Here is a 12456-nt window from a genome sequence, read left to right on the forward strand (position 1 = left end):
GAAATTTCTTTTACATAATGCTAGGTAACTAAGAGAATTGTTGGAAGAGGACAGTAACGCGACAAAAACATCCAAAACAACACAATGTACTGATGTTTGTTTATTTTCCAAAAGTATTTTGTTACGTTTCTGTACAATTGTTTTCCCCTTGTGGTTTCCCACGGTCACGTGTAAAGAAATCCTGATATTTGAGAAGAGAAGCATCCTAAAACATGTTTGCAATGGTGAGACCCTCTCTTCCTGACTTCAAAACTAGAAAAATAATCTTTGCACCGTCTGCCTGTGGGAAACGATGAGTGCATCATATCCGCCTCATTTCCCCAAACTTTTACTCCTTTAACGGGAGTCGAGAAAACAAGTGTGCTTCCTGTTTCCCATTACTTTTTGTGCCTTTTCAAGCTTCAACTCACCAAAGGAAAAACATTACAACAAACACAAAAAAAAAAAAAAAAAACAAGTCAAAAGGTGAAATGTTGCTCATTTGTCAGACGAGCTGAACATTCTTTGACCATCAGTGCAAATGAGGTAGACGTGACAAGACAACCAAAAACGGCCTTTGCACTCCTCCGCCACGGCGGGAGGAAGCGGCCTGATGATGCTTCTGCACTTCTACCCCTGCGGACACGCAGGCGCACACACACACACAATGAAAACAAAATCAAGTCAAGTTGAACATGGCACCAAAGGATTGTGGGATTGCTCCACATGCTAATACTGACACGAGAACAAGGAATGCTGGGAAATGGACTTCATGTCATTCTGTCACAGCAACGCTGCACTGCGCTTATTCTTCCCCACAGAGTGGTCAACATTGGCAGTCACATTTTGAAAAAAAATGAAGAAAATAAAATTAAACTTAGCATTAAAGCTGCATTCCACAGGATATTGCGTTTCTAACCGCTACTGGCACCTATGGACCAAAAACAAAATCTGAGAAACTGTGGGGGGGTCTGAGGAATGCAAAACTGATGTCGAAGCCATTACAACAAAATGGTCACCACTCTAAAGGAACAACGAGCTTACACGAGAACGCGCATGTCGCCACATCCGCAGAAATATCCACTGTGAACATCGAAAGTGTTCATCTGTGTGACTCATAAATGGTCAAATGAAAAGGATATTAAAGATATTTTGGGGCAAAATCCTGCAGAATGCAGCTTTTAAAAAATGGCATCCGACATAAATACGACAGCAGTAGCATCTATTGGTCGAGTAGGTCACATGACAAAAAAAAATAATCCTTATAATTGCAAAGATGCTCTTTGAGTTAGTACGGCTATGTACACTGGCGCAACGTTCACATTGAGATTCAACAGACGCTATCAGAAAAGAGCAAAAAGCAAATTTGTGGGTGACCCGAAGGTAGGGAATGAGGCCGTAACGCAGCGTATTGTAACGTGTGGTGATGTCATCACGCCACAAGTGCCTGTGTTGTGACTTAACATGCAAGTTACAACACGTGGCGCGTCGTGACACAGCGTGCTAGCATAAAATAACCAGACTTAACGTAATGTGTCATGTGACATGCCATAGCCTGCTAGTTGAGCAAACAAGCATGTTTTCTCTCCCTAAAAGTCTTAGTTATAAAAATAACTTTTTAAAATGAACCCCCCCCCCCCCAAAAAAAAATCACTGAGTTTACGCTGGACGGTGCAGACAAAGCTAAACTAAGCTAACTACAACTTGGAGCTAGCTGGGATGTTGTTGTTTTTTTTTTTCAATCCACAGCGAATAGATGTGTTGAGCTAAGCTAAGCCAAGCCAACTGCAAGAAGCGACTGGGCGAGCGCTAAGCTAACTCGCCGAAGTGGCGGTGAAGGGAAGACTGGCACGTGGAGTGGTTTGTTGATGTGGCTATCTAGACAACCTCTGCTCAATAGCATCAAACACGAAAAGAAGAGAAGAGCCTATTTACAAAGTAGGAGTGGTTTCAAAAAGCACCGCTCGCTGAGAGGAAGCGCCGCACGACGTCCGAGAGCAAAATCTCAAACTTGGTCTTGTGCGACAAAAACTGCAAACGACACGTGAAGCAATTGAAAATGAAACGTTGACAGTCTCTGGGCGGAATCCTCACGAGTAGGACAGGTGCGAGCCGTTGGAAATGTGCGACGTGACCGATGTGCTCCGGCTTAAGCCGCCGTCGCTGCCGCCACCCGGCCCTCCCGAGGCCGTTCTGCGCAGAGGCTGGGGGCTGTTCCTGAGGGCCATCAAGCCGGGGCCACGTACCACGAGGCCGCCGCCGTAGCCTCCCTGAGACGAAGACGAAGACGAGGCCGAGGACGGAGGGGAGGACGGGAGCGAGACGGGTGGAGGCACAGGAGGGGGCGGCAGCAGGGCCAGGGACTGGGAGGAGGCGTGGGACGACAGATGGGGGTGATGGTGGTGGTGCCCGCCCTGGGAATGATGGGAATAGTGGCCGCCGCTCCCCGCCCACTCCCTGGCACGATCCCTCTCGTCGCGGTAGAGGTGCGGCGTGCTCTGGTGGTGCTGGTAGTGCTGGGGGAGGTAGTGAGGCTGGGGCGGTGGCAGCTGCTGCTGCTGCTGTGACTGCTGGTGATGGTGGTGGTGGTGGTGGTGCGAAGACGACGAAGAAGACGACGCAGAGGAGGACGACGATGACGCCCTGCCGCCCTTCCCGCTGTCGCCGTCCCTCCCGAAGCCGTGCGACGACACCACAGACTCCGTCCGGACGAAGCTGCCGCTGTGGTTCTGACCTCGCCAGGATGGCGCGGCTACAGAGTTCTGCACACTGTGGCTCCAGTGGCTTCCCGAGCGAGGCACGGGGCGCGAGGGCCAGCCCCCCGAGCCTGAGGAGGGGCTGGGGGCGGGGTAGCCTTGGTTGTAGGCCTCAGCTGGGATGCCGCTCAGCGCCATGCTGCTAAAGCCCAGACGCATGCTCTCCGAGTCGAAGGCCTCGATCTCGTGAGCCTGCCGCTCCAGAAGCGTCCGGATACGCTCCGAGCGCTCGTTCTGCAAGGACAACATCTCCTCCTCGATCTGAAAGCCGCGAGACGCCATCGTCAGGGGGCGAACTCTACTCGACCATACGCGGAGCAAAAAAAGACGGCGGTGGCGACGGCCGTACCCGTTGCTCGAGGAGCGCGCGGCGTATGGACACTCTCTGCTCCAGCTCCTTGATCTCACGCTCATGCTGCGTGTCCGTGTGCATCTTGATCTTGCTCTGGTAAGCGTTGAGCAGCTCCAGCTCCTGCTGCAGTTGCATGCGGAGCACCTGGTACTCCGCCTCTTGGCTCTCGTCCAGTCGAAGCTGCATCGAGACAAAACAAAAATCCTCGTCAGAGGTGCGGGCTGGTGGCAGTCTAGCTGCGGCGGAGTGGAAGGTGCACGGGGGGGTGTTTCCTTGCCTTACTCACAGCCTGCGTGGACAACATGTCGTTGATGGAGTGGTCGTACTGCTCGGCCAGGATGGCCAGCTTGCGCGTCTGCTCCTCCTTGACACGCTTGAGCACGGCCTTGTGGTCCGACTTGGGCGTGCTCTCCAGGAGGTGGTTGCGCAAGGCTTTGTACTGACGTGTCTGGATCTTGCACGTCTCCTGGAACTGACGCTTGATCTGCAGCTCTTTGGACTGCAACGCAAAAGCGGTACAGCGTCAGGACTCCTCACATCACTTCACGCAAGGAGAACACCGTTTTGGACTCACCTTGAGGCTTTTGGGCTGCTGCCGCACCTCCACGGTGTGCTTCTGGCGCAGTTCTTGCTCTCGCCGCTTGTTGTACTCCATCTGGTTGGTCAGCTCCGTCTGGTGCTGCGTTCGGATCAGCTCGGCGCGGGTCCGCTGCACCGAGCCCAGCTGCCGGAACTCCAGCTCCTGGGTGGACTCGTGGTGGCGCAGCAGCATGGCGCACTCCAGATCCTTCTGGGTCTGCTTCTTGTTCAGGTCCTGTTGGGGGCACGAAGATCAAGCTGAGAAGGCGATGGAGGGGTGTGACTGCTCCATTTAGTAAGTGGGCCCTCAGACCTGATCCCCTTTGTAAAAGGAGCATTTTTGGGCGGTACCTCTCTGAGTAGATCCTGCTCCAGGTTGTGTCGAGCCAGCAGCATTTTCCTCTTGTACTGCCGACACTGCAACTCGTAGTACTGCCTCTGTCTCCGGAGCAGACTGGCCTCCTCCTCCGCCTGCATCTGCTGCAGACACTCCTTCTGCCGGATCAGCCACTCCTGCTTCTCTCGCTTAGGAGTAGACTGGTTCTCGTTCAGCTCCTGTCGGGGTTTGGAGGGACGCCGTCAGATGCAAAACCCAGGCGGTTGTTCGCCGAGCCGGCTGATGTTTCTTGCCTCTTTCAGCTGATCCTTGCGTTGGCGATACTGGCGCTTCTGCGACTCCAGTAAGCTGGTCAGTTCTTTCTTCTGCTGGCCCAGAATGTGCTGCTGGAACTTCTTCTCCTCTGCCAGGGCTGCTTTGGTCTACAGGGGAAAGGGAAGTGAATGGATTGAAGTGGGAGAGATTTTATTTTGAAGTCCTGGCGCTCACCTCCTTCTCCAGGATGGCCTGGTGCTTCTTGACCAGTTTGTCAGCCTCTGAGGAGAAACTGTTCCTCTGGTTCTCCAGCTCCTTGTCCAGCTTGAGCTGATGCTCGTCCATCTCGGCCTTCAGCTTGTTCTCCAGGCCCATCAGCTGCTTCTGGTGCTGTCGCCGCATGCGCTTGTATCCCGACATCTGCTCCCGCAGCGCCGAGCCCTGCTCGTGCTCCTGGATCTGTCGGGTCACCTGCGGATGGGATGGGAGTCGACTGTAATGCGGGTTTGCTCGCAAGAAAAGGAGGAGGCGGGGCCGGTCGTACCAAGGAGGCAGTTCGGATGGTGGCGAAGTGGTCTCGGTTGCGGTAGTAGGCTCTTCGACGGCCGGCGGAGGGAGCCTGGGGCTGCTCCAGCTCCGGCTGGTAAGGGTCATCGTAGATGTTGTCCTGCACCTGAACACCATCACACTTAAATCAGTAGAAATGGTTTTACTCCTCGCATATGTTTAAAAAAAAAAAAAAAAAAAACATTTTTGACATTGTCCATTAGCGATTTTCAAGAAGACGTTGAGTGGCGGTTATAGCGTCCTTACCGTGGGCCGGTGAATGATGGAGCTGTTGGAGGTGACCGTGTGCTCTCCCTCCTGCATCATGGCCATCTCGCCGCTGCTGTCATCTGAGACGTCGGCCAGGCTGTTGACGGAGCTGCTCTGAGAGCTGGCCGAAATGGACATGCTGGGCACCGACTGCGAGCTCTCCATGCTGTTGACCGTGCCCGTGCGCAACAGGTACTGCTCCACTTCCTGATGCGCCAACAGACACGCATATGATATTTCGGATCTTTCAGAAGCCGGCGAATCGCTCCGTCGGCTCACCTCCTCGTCCTCCGCTCCTTCAGACATGGGGCCATTCTGCTGCGTCTCCTGGAAGAGGATCTTCTTCATCTTGCGGTACTGCAGGTTGTCCAGCTCGCGCACGGCGTCCTTGGTTCGGGCGATCAGGTCCATGACCACCGTCAGGGGACGCTCGCGGCACAGGAAGCGATGCTGGACAGCGGTGAGGAGTTTATTATCACAGAAAGAAGTAAATGGGGTCATCTCCCACTATCGCAGGTTTTACTGGTAAACATCAATTTCATCCTGAGACCAAAAAAAACCCCCAAAACATTCTGTTTTGGTCAATGAGAGAAAGCCATTTTGTTTGAGGTTTCGAACCGATGAATGTTCTCACATTGAGCAGCACATTGGAGGTTGGCCGGTCCTGTGGAATCTTCTGCAGACAAGAGTCCACAAAGTTGCGGAAGGAATCGGACCTGACAGAAAGAAAGCGAGGGAGTTAAGGCGTCCGCCGATGAGCAGAAAAGCAAAAGGCCTCACCAGTGATTGGACTGCAGGATGGGGCTCTCATTCTGAGCAATGTGGTATAAGGCACTCATGGCGTTCATGTTGAACAGGGGGGGCTTCCTCTCCGCTGTGACAACACAATTGCACATTTTTAGCCCATCTTATGGACTTCCATGAAAGACAATAGATACGATTGTGGAGGAATTGCTGGACTTAATGTGTAGCTTGTTTGAATGGAGATCAATTGCATCTCGTACCCAACTCGATGGAAGTGATGCCCAGCGACCACACGTCCACTTTGCCGTCGTACTGCCCCTCGTCCATAGCCAGGATCACCTCTGGAGCCATCCTGCGCACACATACAAATACACAAAAAATTTTGTGGAAAATAATCAAAGTGGCTGTCGAAAAGTGCAGACTCACCAGTAGGGCGTCCCCACAAAGGAGTTGGCGGGGGCCACGATGGAAGCGGAGCCAAAGTCGCCCAGTTTGACTTGACCAGGCTCCGTCAGCAGGATGTTACCTGCTTTCACGTCTCTGAGGGAGGCAACACTCCGGTCACATGGTTGGAACATGTGACACAAACTGAGCCCTCATTCATGAAAGGTAAGAGGTCACCTGTGGATCATGTTGTGAGAGTGCAGGTAGGCCAGCCCCAGCAGTGCGCCGTGGGTAATAGCAGCAATCTCCACCTCCTGCAGAGGCTTTTTGTGAACTGGAAAAAAAACAACAAGCGTGTTCGACACCAGTAAAAAGAGTCGAGCGGCGGCGGCGGCCGCCAGAACAGGTGCCGACTCACCTTCGAGGAGGTCGGAGGCGGAGCCGAGGCAGTACTCCATCACCAGCTGCACACACAGTAGACGTGCTTTGAAAAACAAATCTTGAAAACTTGCCGTGGGTTACTTAGTGGTCAACTCATACTTAGCGCATAAAAAAATTTGCTTTAAGTTTTTTTCTCTACCAAGATTTGCTTGATTTCCCCTGATAAAAATGTGCTGTTGTATTAAAGGTACACCCAAACATTTTTTTTTCTTCAAAATAAGTGGTGAGGTCGTACCCACGCCGTGTGCTCCTTCAGGTAACATCCTCGATACTCGATAGTGTTTGGATGGCGAAGTTTCTGCAAGAACTTGACCTCTTTGATGATGTCCTGCCACTTCTGCAAAGTGACACGGGGCAACAGAGTTGGGTCAAGCGAGTCTCGCTTTCGTAGCGCTCATCAGCGTGGCGTCGGCTCACCTCGTTTGTCTGCTTGCCGCTGTACGACATCTTCTTGATGGCCACCACCTCATTGTTGCGCACGTCTCGGGCCTGAAGGTGAGTCAGCCGACGGAGACGGTGAGGCGTGGCCTAGTCAAAATGGTTTGATAGAGGCGGCCAGAGAATAACTCACAAAGTAGACGGCTCCAAAGCTGCCATGGCCGATCTCCCTGAGGTCGGCGAAGAGCTTCTCCGGGTCATCTCTGCAGAAGAGGTCGGCCACGTCCGGGTCCTTCAGACTGCCCGCCCGTGCGCTCGAGGGCATGGCCAGGGCCTAGCGGGGAAACGAGAGTGCCAAAAGCAGAACATCATACAATGTTACATCATCTTCATCTGCGCGCACTCGGGATGCGCTCCCACATGGCTGGGATGTGAAAGGCGGTGGAAGAGGAAGGCATGCAGAACAGCGTAGGAGCAACAAAATGGCAGCGCATTCTTTTTTTTATACAATAAAAGCACCTGATACCGAAAAGTGATATTAGTACTCAGTCACCCCTAAAAATTTCGATTTTATATACTAGGCAACCTACTTTTTTGCCTTTACAATGAATGCAGGCCCAGTTTGACCCTGTTACAGATTCTTTTGCACGTATGTAAGATCGTCGGCGGCGTCATCTCGGCTGTTAAGAAGAGTGTGAGGAGAGCGTGTGGAGCATTTGGACGTCGTTCAAGCGTGTTTCTGCGCTTGTGACAGCAAACATCATCACCAGGCAGCCGCGAATGATTCAGTGAGCGCACAAAAAAATGCCTGTGGGCCACTCGACCCCCCCCCCCACTGTACGCTCAGGCATTCTTTCAAAATTTCCATGTATACATTTGAGTGGCCTCCAGCGGGAGGGAGGGAAGGAAGGAAGACGAGGTAACAGCCTGACAAACAAAGCGGCGTCACAAGGAAATGAGCGGCCACAAAACAGAGCACAAACTAAAGCAGGAAGTCAAAGACGCAGCGTTGTGTCTTTGTTTAGCCACAAAGCCTTCCATGACTCATGTGCATTGCTTAGTCAGCGGTGCCTAATGAGCGTTGTCATGTGACTCTTGTTACACGTTTGGATAATGCGAGCTGACGCAGCAGCATTCAAAAGGCGCAAAAAGAGCCTGAATCCAGAGGAAAAGAGACTAATCTTGTATAAGGCTTGGGTGACAGCTACCGCTTGCCAATCAGGCCAGGATGTACCAGAACGTTACATAATAAGAAGTGCCTCTCCATAAGAGGTTTTTTTTTTCCATCCAAGTTCGCCATCGACTGGACCTGAAACCACGTCATTGATGGCACAAATTGACTTATCACCAGTAAATAGTCAGTGTTCTCCACAATGATTGGCACTACTGATTAAGATGTACCAAAATGTTACAGAAATGTTAAGGGAAACCTCATTAGAAGTCCAAACAAAGCCGGAAGCCTGATCGGAACCACAAACCTCTGAGCTGCAGACAACCTGACAATACTGACTTCAAATGACGCCACACTGGATCGGGACCAGCTGTGACGTCAGCAGAGCTAACCCGCGATTTAGCATGACAGCTCCCATTCAAAAGACACAAAATATGAAGGCAGCCTTGGCTACTGCGAGCCGAACACAAATGGATGATTGTTCTCTGCCAGACGGAGCCACTTTGTCCTATTTTACATTCCGCTTTGTGCACTTTGTCCAAAAGTGGGTCAGCCGGAATACTGGCTGGCAATGAGCGGAGACGCGTGACGAGAGAGCGCTTGAACATCCGTGTCACCACTGCAGCCCGTTCGGAAACACTTTAATTACTTGATTTTTCTATTTATTATTATTTGTTTTGCTTGTTTGTTGCAGATTTTTTTTTACTCACCGCGGCTTACTGCAGTTCCGCTGCGGAACGAAAAAACAAGCGCTTTGCAGTGGAGCTAACGAGCTTGCGTCCTCATAGTGGCAGCGGCGCGTCATCCACACGACGTTCGCTCATAGCCTCTCGAGCTCAAAATCACACGACAAACGCAATAAATAACTCAAGTGTATTCCAGTGGGGGCAACTGGAAACTTTCAACTCGTACTAAACGTTAGCTTAGCCTGGCTAGCTGCTAACGTTAGCTTAGCTGTTCTGCCGGGTGTGGCTGTTGTTCGTTCACGAAGCTCCGCTTCCGGTCCAATACGTCCCACTTGAGAGGAATACTCAAAAACAGGCTGTTTAAAATCTCTCTTTAAAACATTCTCCCCATCTTTGTCTGGGCTCTTTTCATCCGCCGTTTTTGTTCAAGATGGCACAGACAGATGGGGGCGGGGCTCCGAGTGCATGCCCGGAAACCATTTCATTTCTACATCCCGTCAGGCTTTGGATTCCAAAATAAAACTTCTCAATCTATCTGGCCTCCCATCCAGCTGTGAGCCTGTCTGTCTTTGTGCACCATAGTCCTCCCTGGCACTTCGAAACACTAGGTGGCAGTATTGTATCATGTGGCTGGTGATGCGTCACCGGAATAAGGAGATCGTGGAGAGGTTAGGAGCTCCCACGTTATTCTTGTTCATGAATACAGCACGGCCAATGTGCTTGCTTGTGATTGGTTACTGACCACGAAGTCAAACGCCTCTCCGCTCACTCGCTGGTCGGAACTCGTCATCGACCCAACTGGGGCCGTCATTATTCCTTTTTACGTCAATTCATTTTGGAAGATTTGTTGAATGGAACTTTGGAAAATTTTACACCGAACCTCCTTTCGCTTGGCTCTGCTCTCCTTCTTTGTCCTGCTCGAGGCGCAAACGCTCAGCGAACACCAACAGGAAGGCGGCGGGGATAACGACGGCGGCTGGTCAGTTCTCTACTCGAGTCCGTTTTACATGACTAGACTGTGCCTTTGGTATCACCAGCAGAGACTGCTTACTGGTGTAGACTGGTCGGTCAAGTTATTCTTTTGTGAGCAGTCTATTTATTGTGATAAGGATTGCCCACATAAAAAAACAAAATAAAGTTCGTGTGTGGGTTTAGGTGGTGCGGGTCCCACCTGAGTGTGGAGGATGAAGGTCTGTGTAACTTGGAAGTGGTGGACGGCTCTTCGCTGTCATTGCGTCACTTCCTGGACAGGTCAGCCACATGTGTTCACCTGACTTCATTTCCTGGCAAATATGCTAGCTAGCTAGCAGAGCTGCTAACCCGACGTGATGTTGTTTCCATAGTTACGCATACAGGATGCCGGTGGTCATCACAGGACTGACGGACAACGCCGTGAGTTTTTCCTAAGCATTTGCTTACGTATTAGATTTGTGTGTTATTGTCTCAGTATGTTTTAATTTTTTTTTCCATATATATATAACATATACAATTATTTTATTGTGTTCATGTTTCAGGTTGAGTTTATTTTCTGTATGTTTGTCTTTCATGTTCTCTTTATTTTGTTCGTCTAGTTTGACTTTTTAACATTGAACTAGTTTTATATTTGTCACATTTGTAATTGTTGAATTGTACTTACCGTTGGTGTTGTAGAAATTCCGCTCTTTATGCTCCAAGCGGAATTTACTGGCTGCATACGGTGAACGGCAAGTGCGTCTCAGTACAGCCAACACGTATTCGTACACCAAAGGTCAGCCGTTGTCGTCTTCCCATCATGTCGTCTTTCCATCATGCTTGGCAGGGCGCCCCGTGACATCGTGTAATCTACTGTGCCCACAGTGGACGTGTCCTTCAGGGACTACGTGAACGTCCTCCTCAGGCCGCAGTCACTCGGCGTTCTGGGCAGCGGTGAGTCGGAGAGGAGGCTGAAGAAAGATGTGATGAAAATGTGCTTGAGTCTTTGTTGTGTTTCTCTTTTCTATGCACGTTGGCGACCAGCAGACACTTTGTACATGTTCGGTGACAACAACCTGAGCGAGTGGCAGAGTCTTCTGGATGTTTACAAGCCGCCCCCCTTCTTGCTGCCGTACACCAGCCGAGCTTTCAGCTTTGGAGTTGCCGGTCCGTCGTAGCAACTTGGCAGTCTTTGGAAAGAATGAAGACTGCAAAAACAATCCTAAATTGTCCTTGTCCTCATCATCTACTGTTGTTCAGGTCCTGGAACCGGCGTCCCCTTCCACTGGCACGGCCCGGGATACTCGGAGGTCATCTACGGAAGGAAGGTAGGTCAGTGGTTGTTGTCGTTAGGGATTTGACTTCCTGTCCTCTGTCAAGTTATCATGCAAGCCCACATTTCATGTTTTTACCTGAGAAATTTCATCTTATAAAAATGGAGCCTGTTTCAATGGGTGATCGCGTCACGTCATCACATTAGCACTCAGCTTTCTTTATTTTTCCTGGTCCAGCGCTGGTTCCTGTACCCGCCGGAACAGGAGCCAAACTTCCACCCCAACATTACCACCCTCTCATGGCTGAGAAACATCTACCCGCATCTAACCCCACGCCAGGCCCCGCTAGAGTGCACCATCCGACCTGGACAGGTAATAATAATAATAATCAATTATATTTATATTGCACTTTACAATGCATTAAAAATATAATAAGATGCTAAGGTATTCCATAATGACATTCCCTACTTGCACAAAAAGTTAAAAATAAAAGTTGCAATGGAAGGAAAATAATGTATTTTTCCAGGAAAAAAAAAAGAAAGACCCATTTTGCCTGGAGAACAACATCCAAGATAATGCTGTAAAGCGCTTGGCAAAACACATGCATTTGTTCTCCTAACTACGACTACATTCTTGGAAAATTGACATCTCTGAAAAAGAAATTTTGATTGTAACTAATTCTGCTTGAGAAGCTGCACACGCTTGAAGGCTCATTGTGTCTTGTACTAACTTGACATTGTGCCCTCAGGTCCTATATTTCCCTGACCGCTGGTGGCACGCCACGCTCAACCTGGACGCCAGTGTCTTTATCTCTACATTCCTGGGATGAAGCTGATGAACACACACACACACACAAACCATCTGACAAACTTTACCTTTTCGTGACCCTTGAACTTATATGTTCAGCTTTCATAGGATTAAACAAAAATTAAATTTTCTTGTCATCATCCTGTTGTAGAATGAGTAAACGTGTGGCTAATGGTGACAAGTAGTCATAGTATGTGTGTGTGTGTGTGTGTGTGTGTGTGTGTGTGTGTGTGTGTGTGTGTGTGTGTGTGTGTGTGTGTGAAGGAGATGCCCAAGCTTTGGTACAATATAGAATTTTATTAGTTCACTCAATAAGAAATGAAAGTCAATGACAACTCAAGTTGAACATGTCAACACAGGAAGTTGTTCTCACAACAGCTGCCACAGCTCACCAAAATAAAAGCCGCGAAAGGAAGGCGTTTGCTCGGCCGGGTGTTTGGGCCGAAAATGGGCGCATCCAATTGTGCACCAACACCGTGTTAATATCAATGTTCTTGGCTGCCTATAAAGACAGCGTGAAAAGGGTCAAAGTTCAGAGTCCTACGT

At 50.2% G+C, this 12456-nt stretch overlaps 2 protein-coding genes across 6 annotated transcripts; one reads left to right on the forward strand and one right to left on the reverse strand.

The window, feature by feature from the left end:
* Nucleotides 1-85: 85 nt before the first annotated feature.
* taok2a (TAO kinase 2a) lies at nucleotides 86-9629 on the reverse strand. Of its 5 annotated transcripts, none has more exons than XM_085934228.1 (20): nucleotides 8903-9629; nucleotides 7215-7355; nucleotides 7061-7132; nucleotides 6879-6980; nucleotides 6621-6666; nucleotides 6440-6536; nucleotides 6245-6358; nucleotides 6079-6170; nucleotides 5855-5948; nucleotides 5709-5790; nucleotides 5354-5524; nucleotides 5072-5281; nucleotides 4803-4946; nucleotides 4493-4729; nucleotides 4297-4425; nucleotides 4018-4221; nucleotides 3662-3901; nucleotides 3374-3586; nucleotides 3085-3267; nucleotides 86-2996 (listed from the first exon to the last, which is right to left on the reverse strand). In XM_085934228.1, exons 2-20 carry the CDS (start codon nucleotides 7344-7346, stop codon nucleotides 2070-2072), a joined length of 3489 nt encoding a protein of 1162 aa, XP_085790354.1. In that variant the 5' UTR covers nucleotides 7347-7355; nucleotides 8903-9629; the 3' UTR covers nucleotides 86-2069. The 5 variants fall into 5 exon arrangements, with proteins under 5 accessions (XP_085790354.1, XP_085790352.1, XP_085790356.1 ...); XM_085934226.1 differs by having other exon boundaries at nucleotides 3365-3586; nucleotides 8903-9626; XM_085934230.1 differs by having other exon boundaries at nucleotides 4803-4931; nucleotides 8903-9625.
* Nucleotides 9601-12402, forward strand: jmjd8 (jumonji domain containing 8). The gene is made up of 9 exons (XM_085934237.1): nucleotides 9601-9857; nucleotides 10034-10129; nucleotides 10222-10270; nucleotides 10529-10625; nucleotides 10715-10783; nucleotides 10877-10996; nucleotides 11090-11157; nucleotides 11341-11475; nucleotides 11852-12402. The coding sequence occupies exons 1-9, from the start codon at nucleotides 9730-9732 to the stop codon at nucleotides 11930-11932; spliced, it is 843 nt and encodes a 280-aa protein (XP_085790363.1). The 5' UTR covers nucleotides 9601-9729; the 3' UTR covers nucleotides 11933-12402.
* Nucleotides 12403-12456: the final 54 nt, after the last annotated feature.

This window comes from Syngnathus leptorhynchus, chromosome 16 (genome assembly GCF_054491065.1).
Source record: "Syngnathus leptorhynchus isolate UIUO chromosome 16, UIUO_Slep, whole genome shotgun sequence".
Taxonomy (NCBI): Eukaryota; Metazoa; Chordata; class Actinopteri; order Syngnathiformes; family Syngnathidae; genus Syngnathus; species Syngnathus leptorhynchus.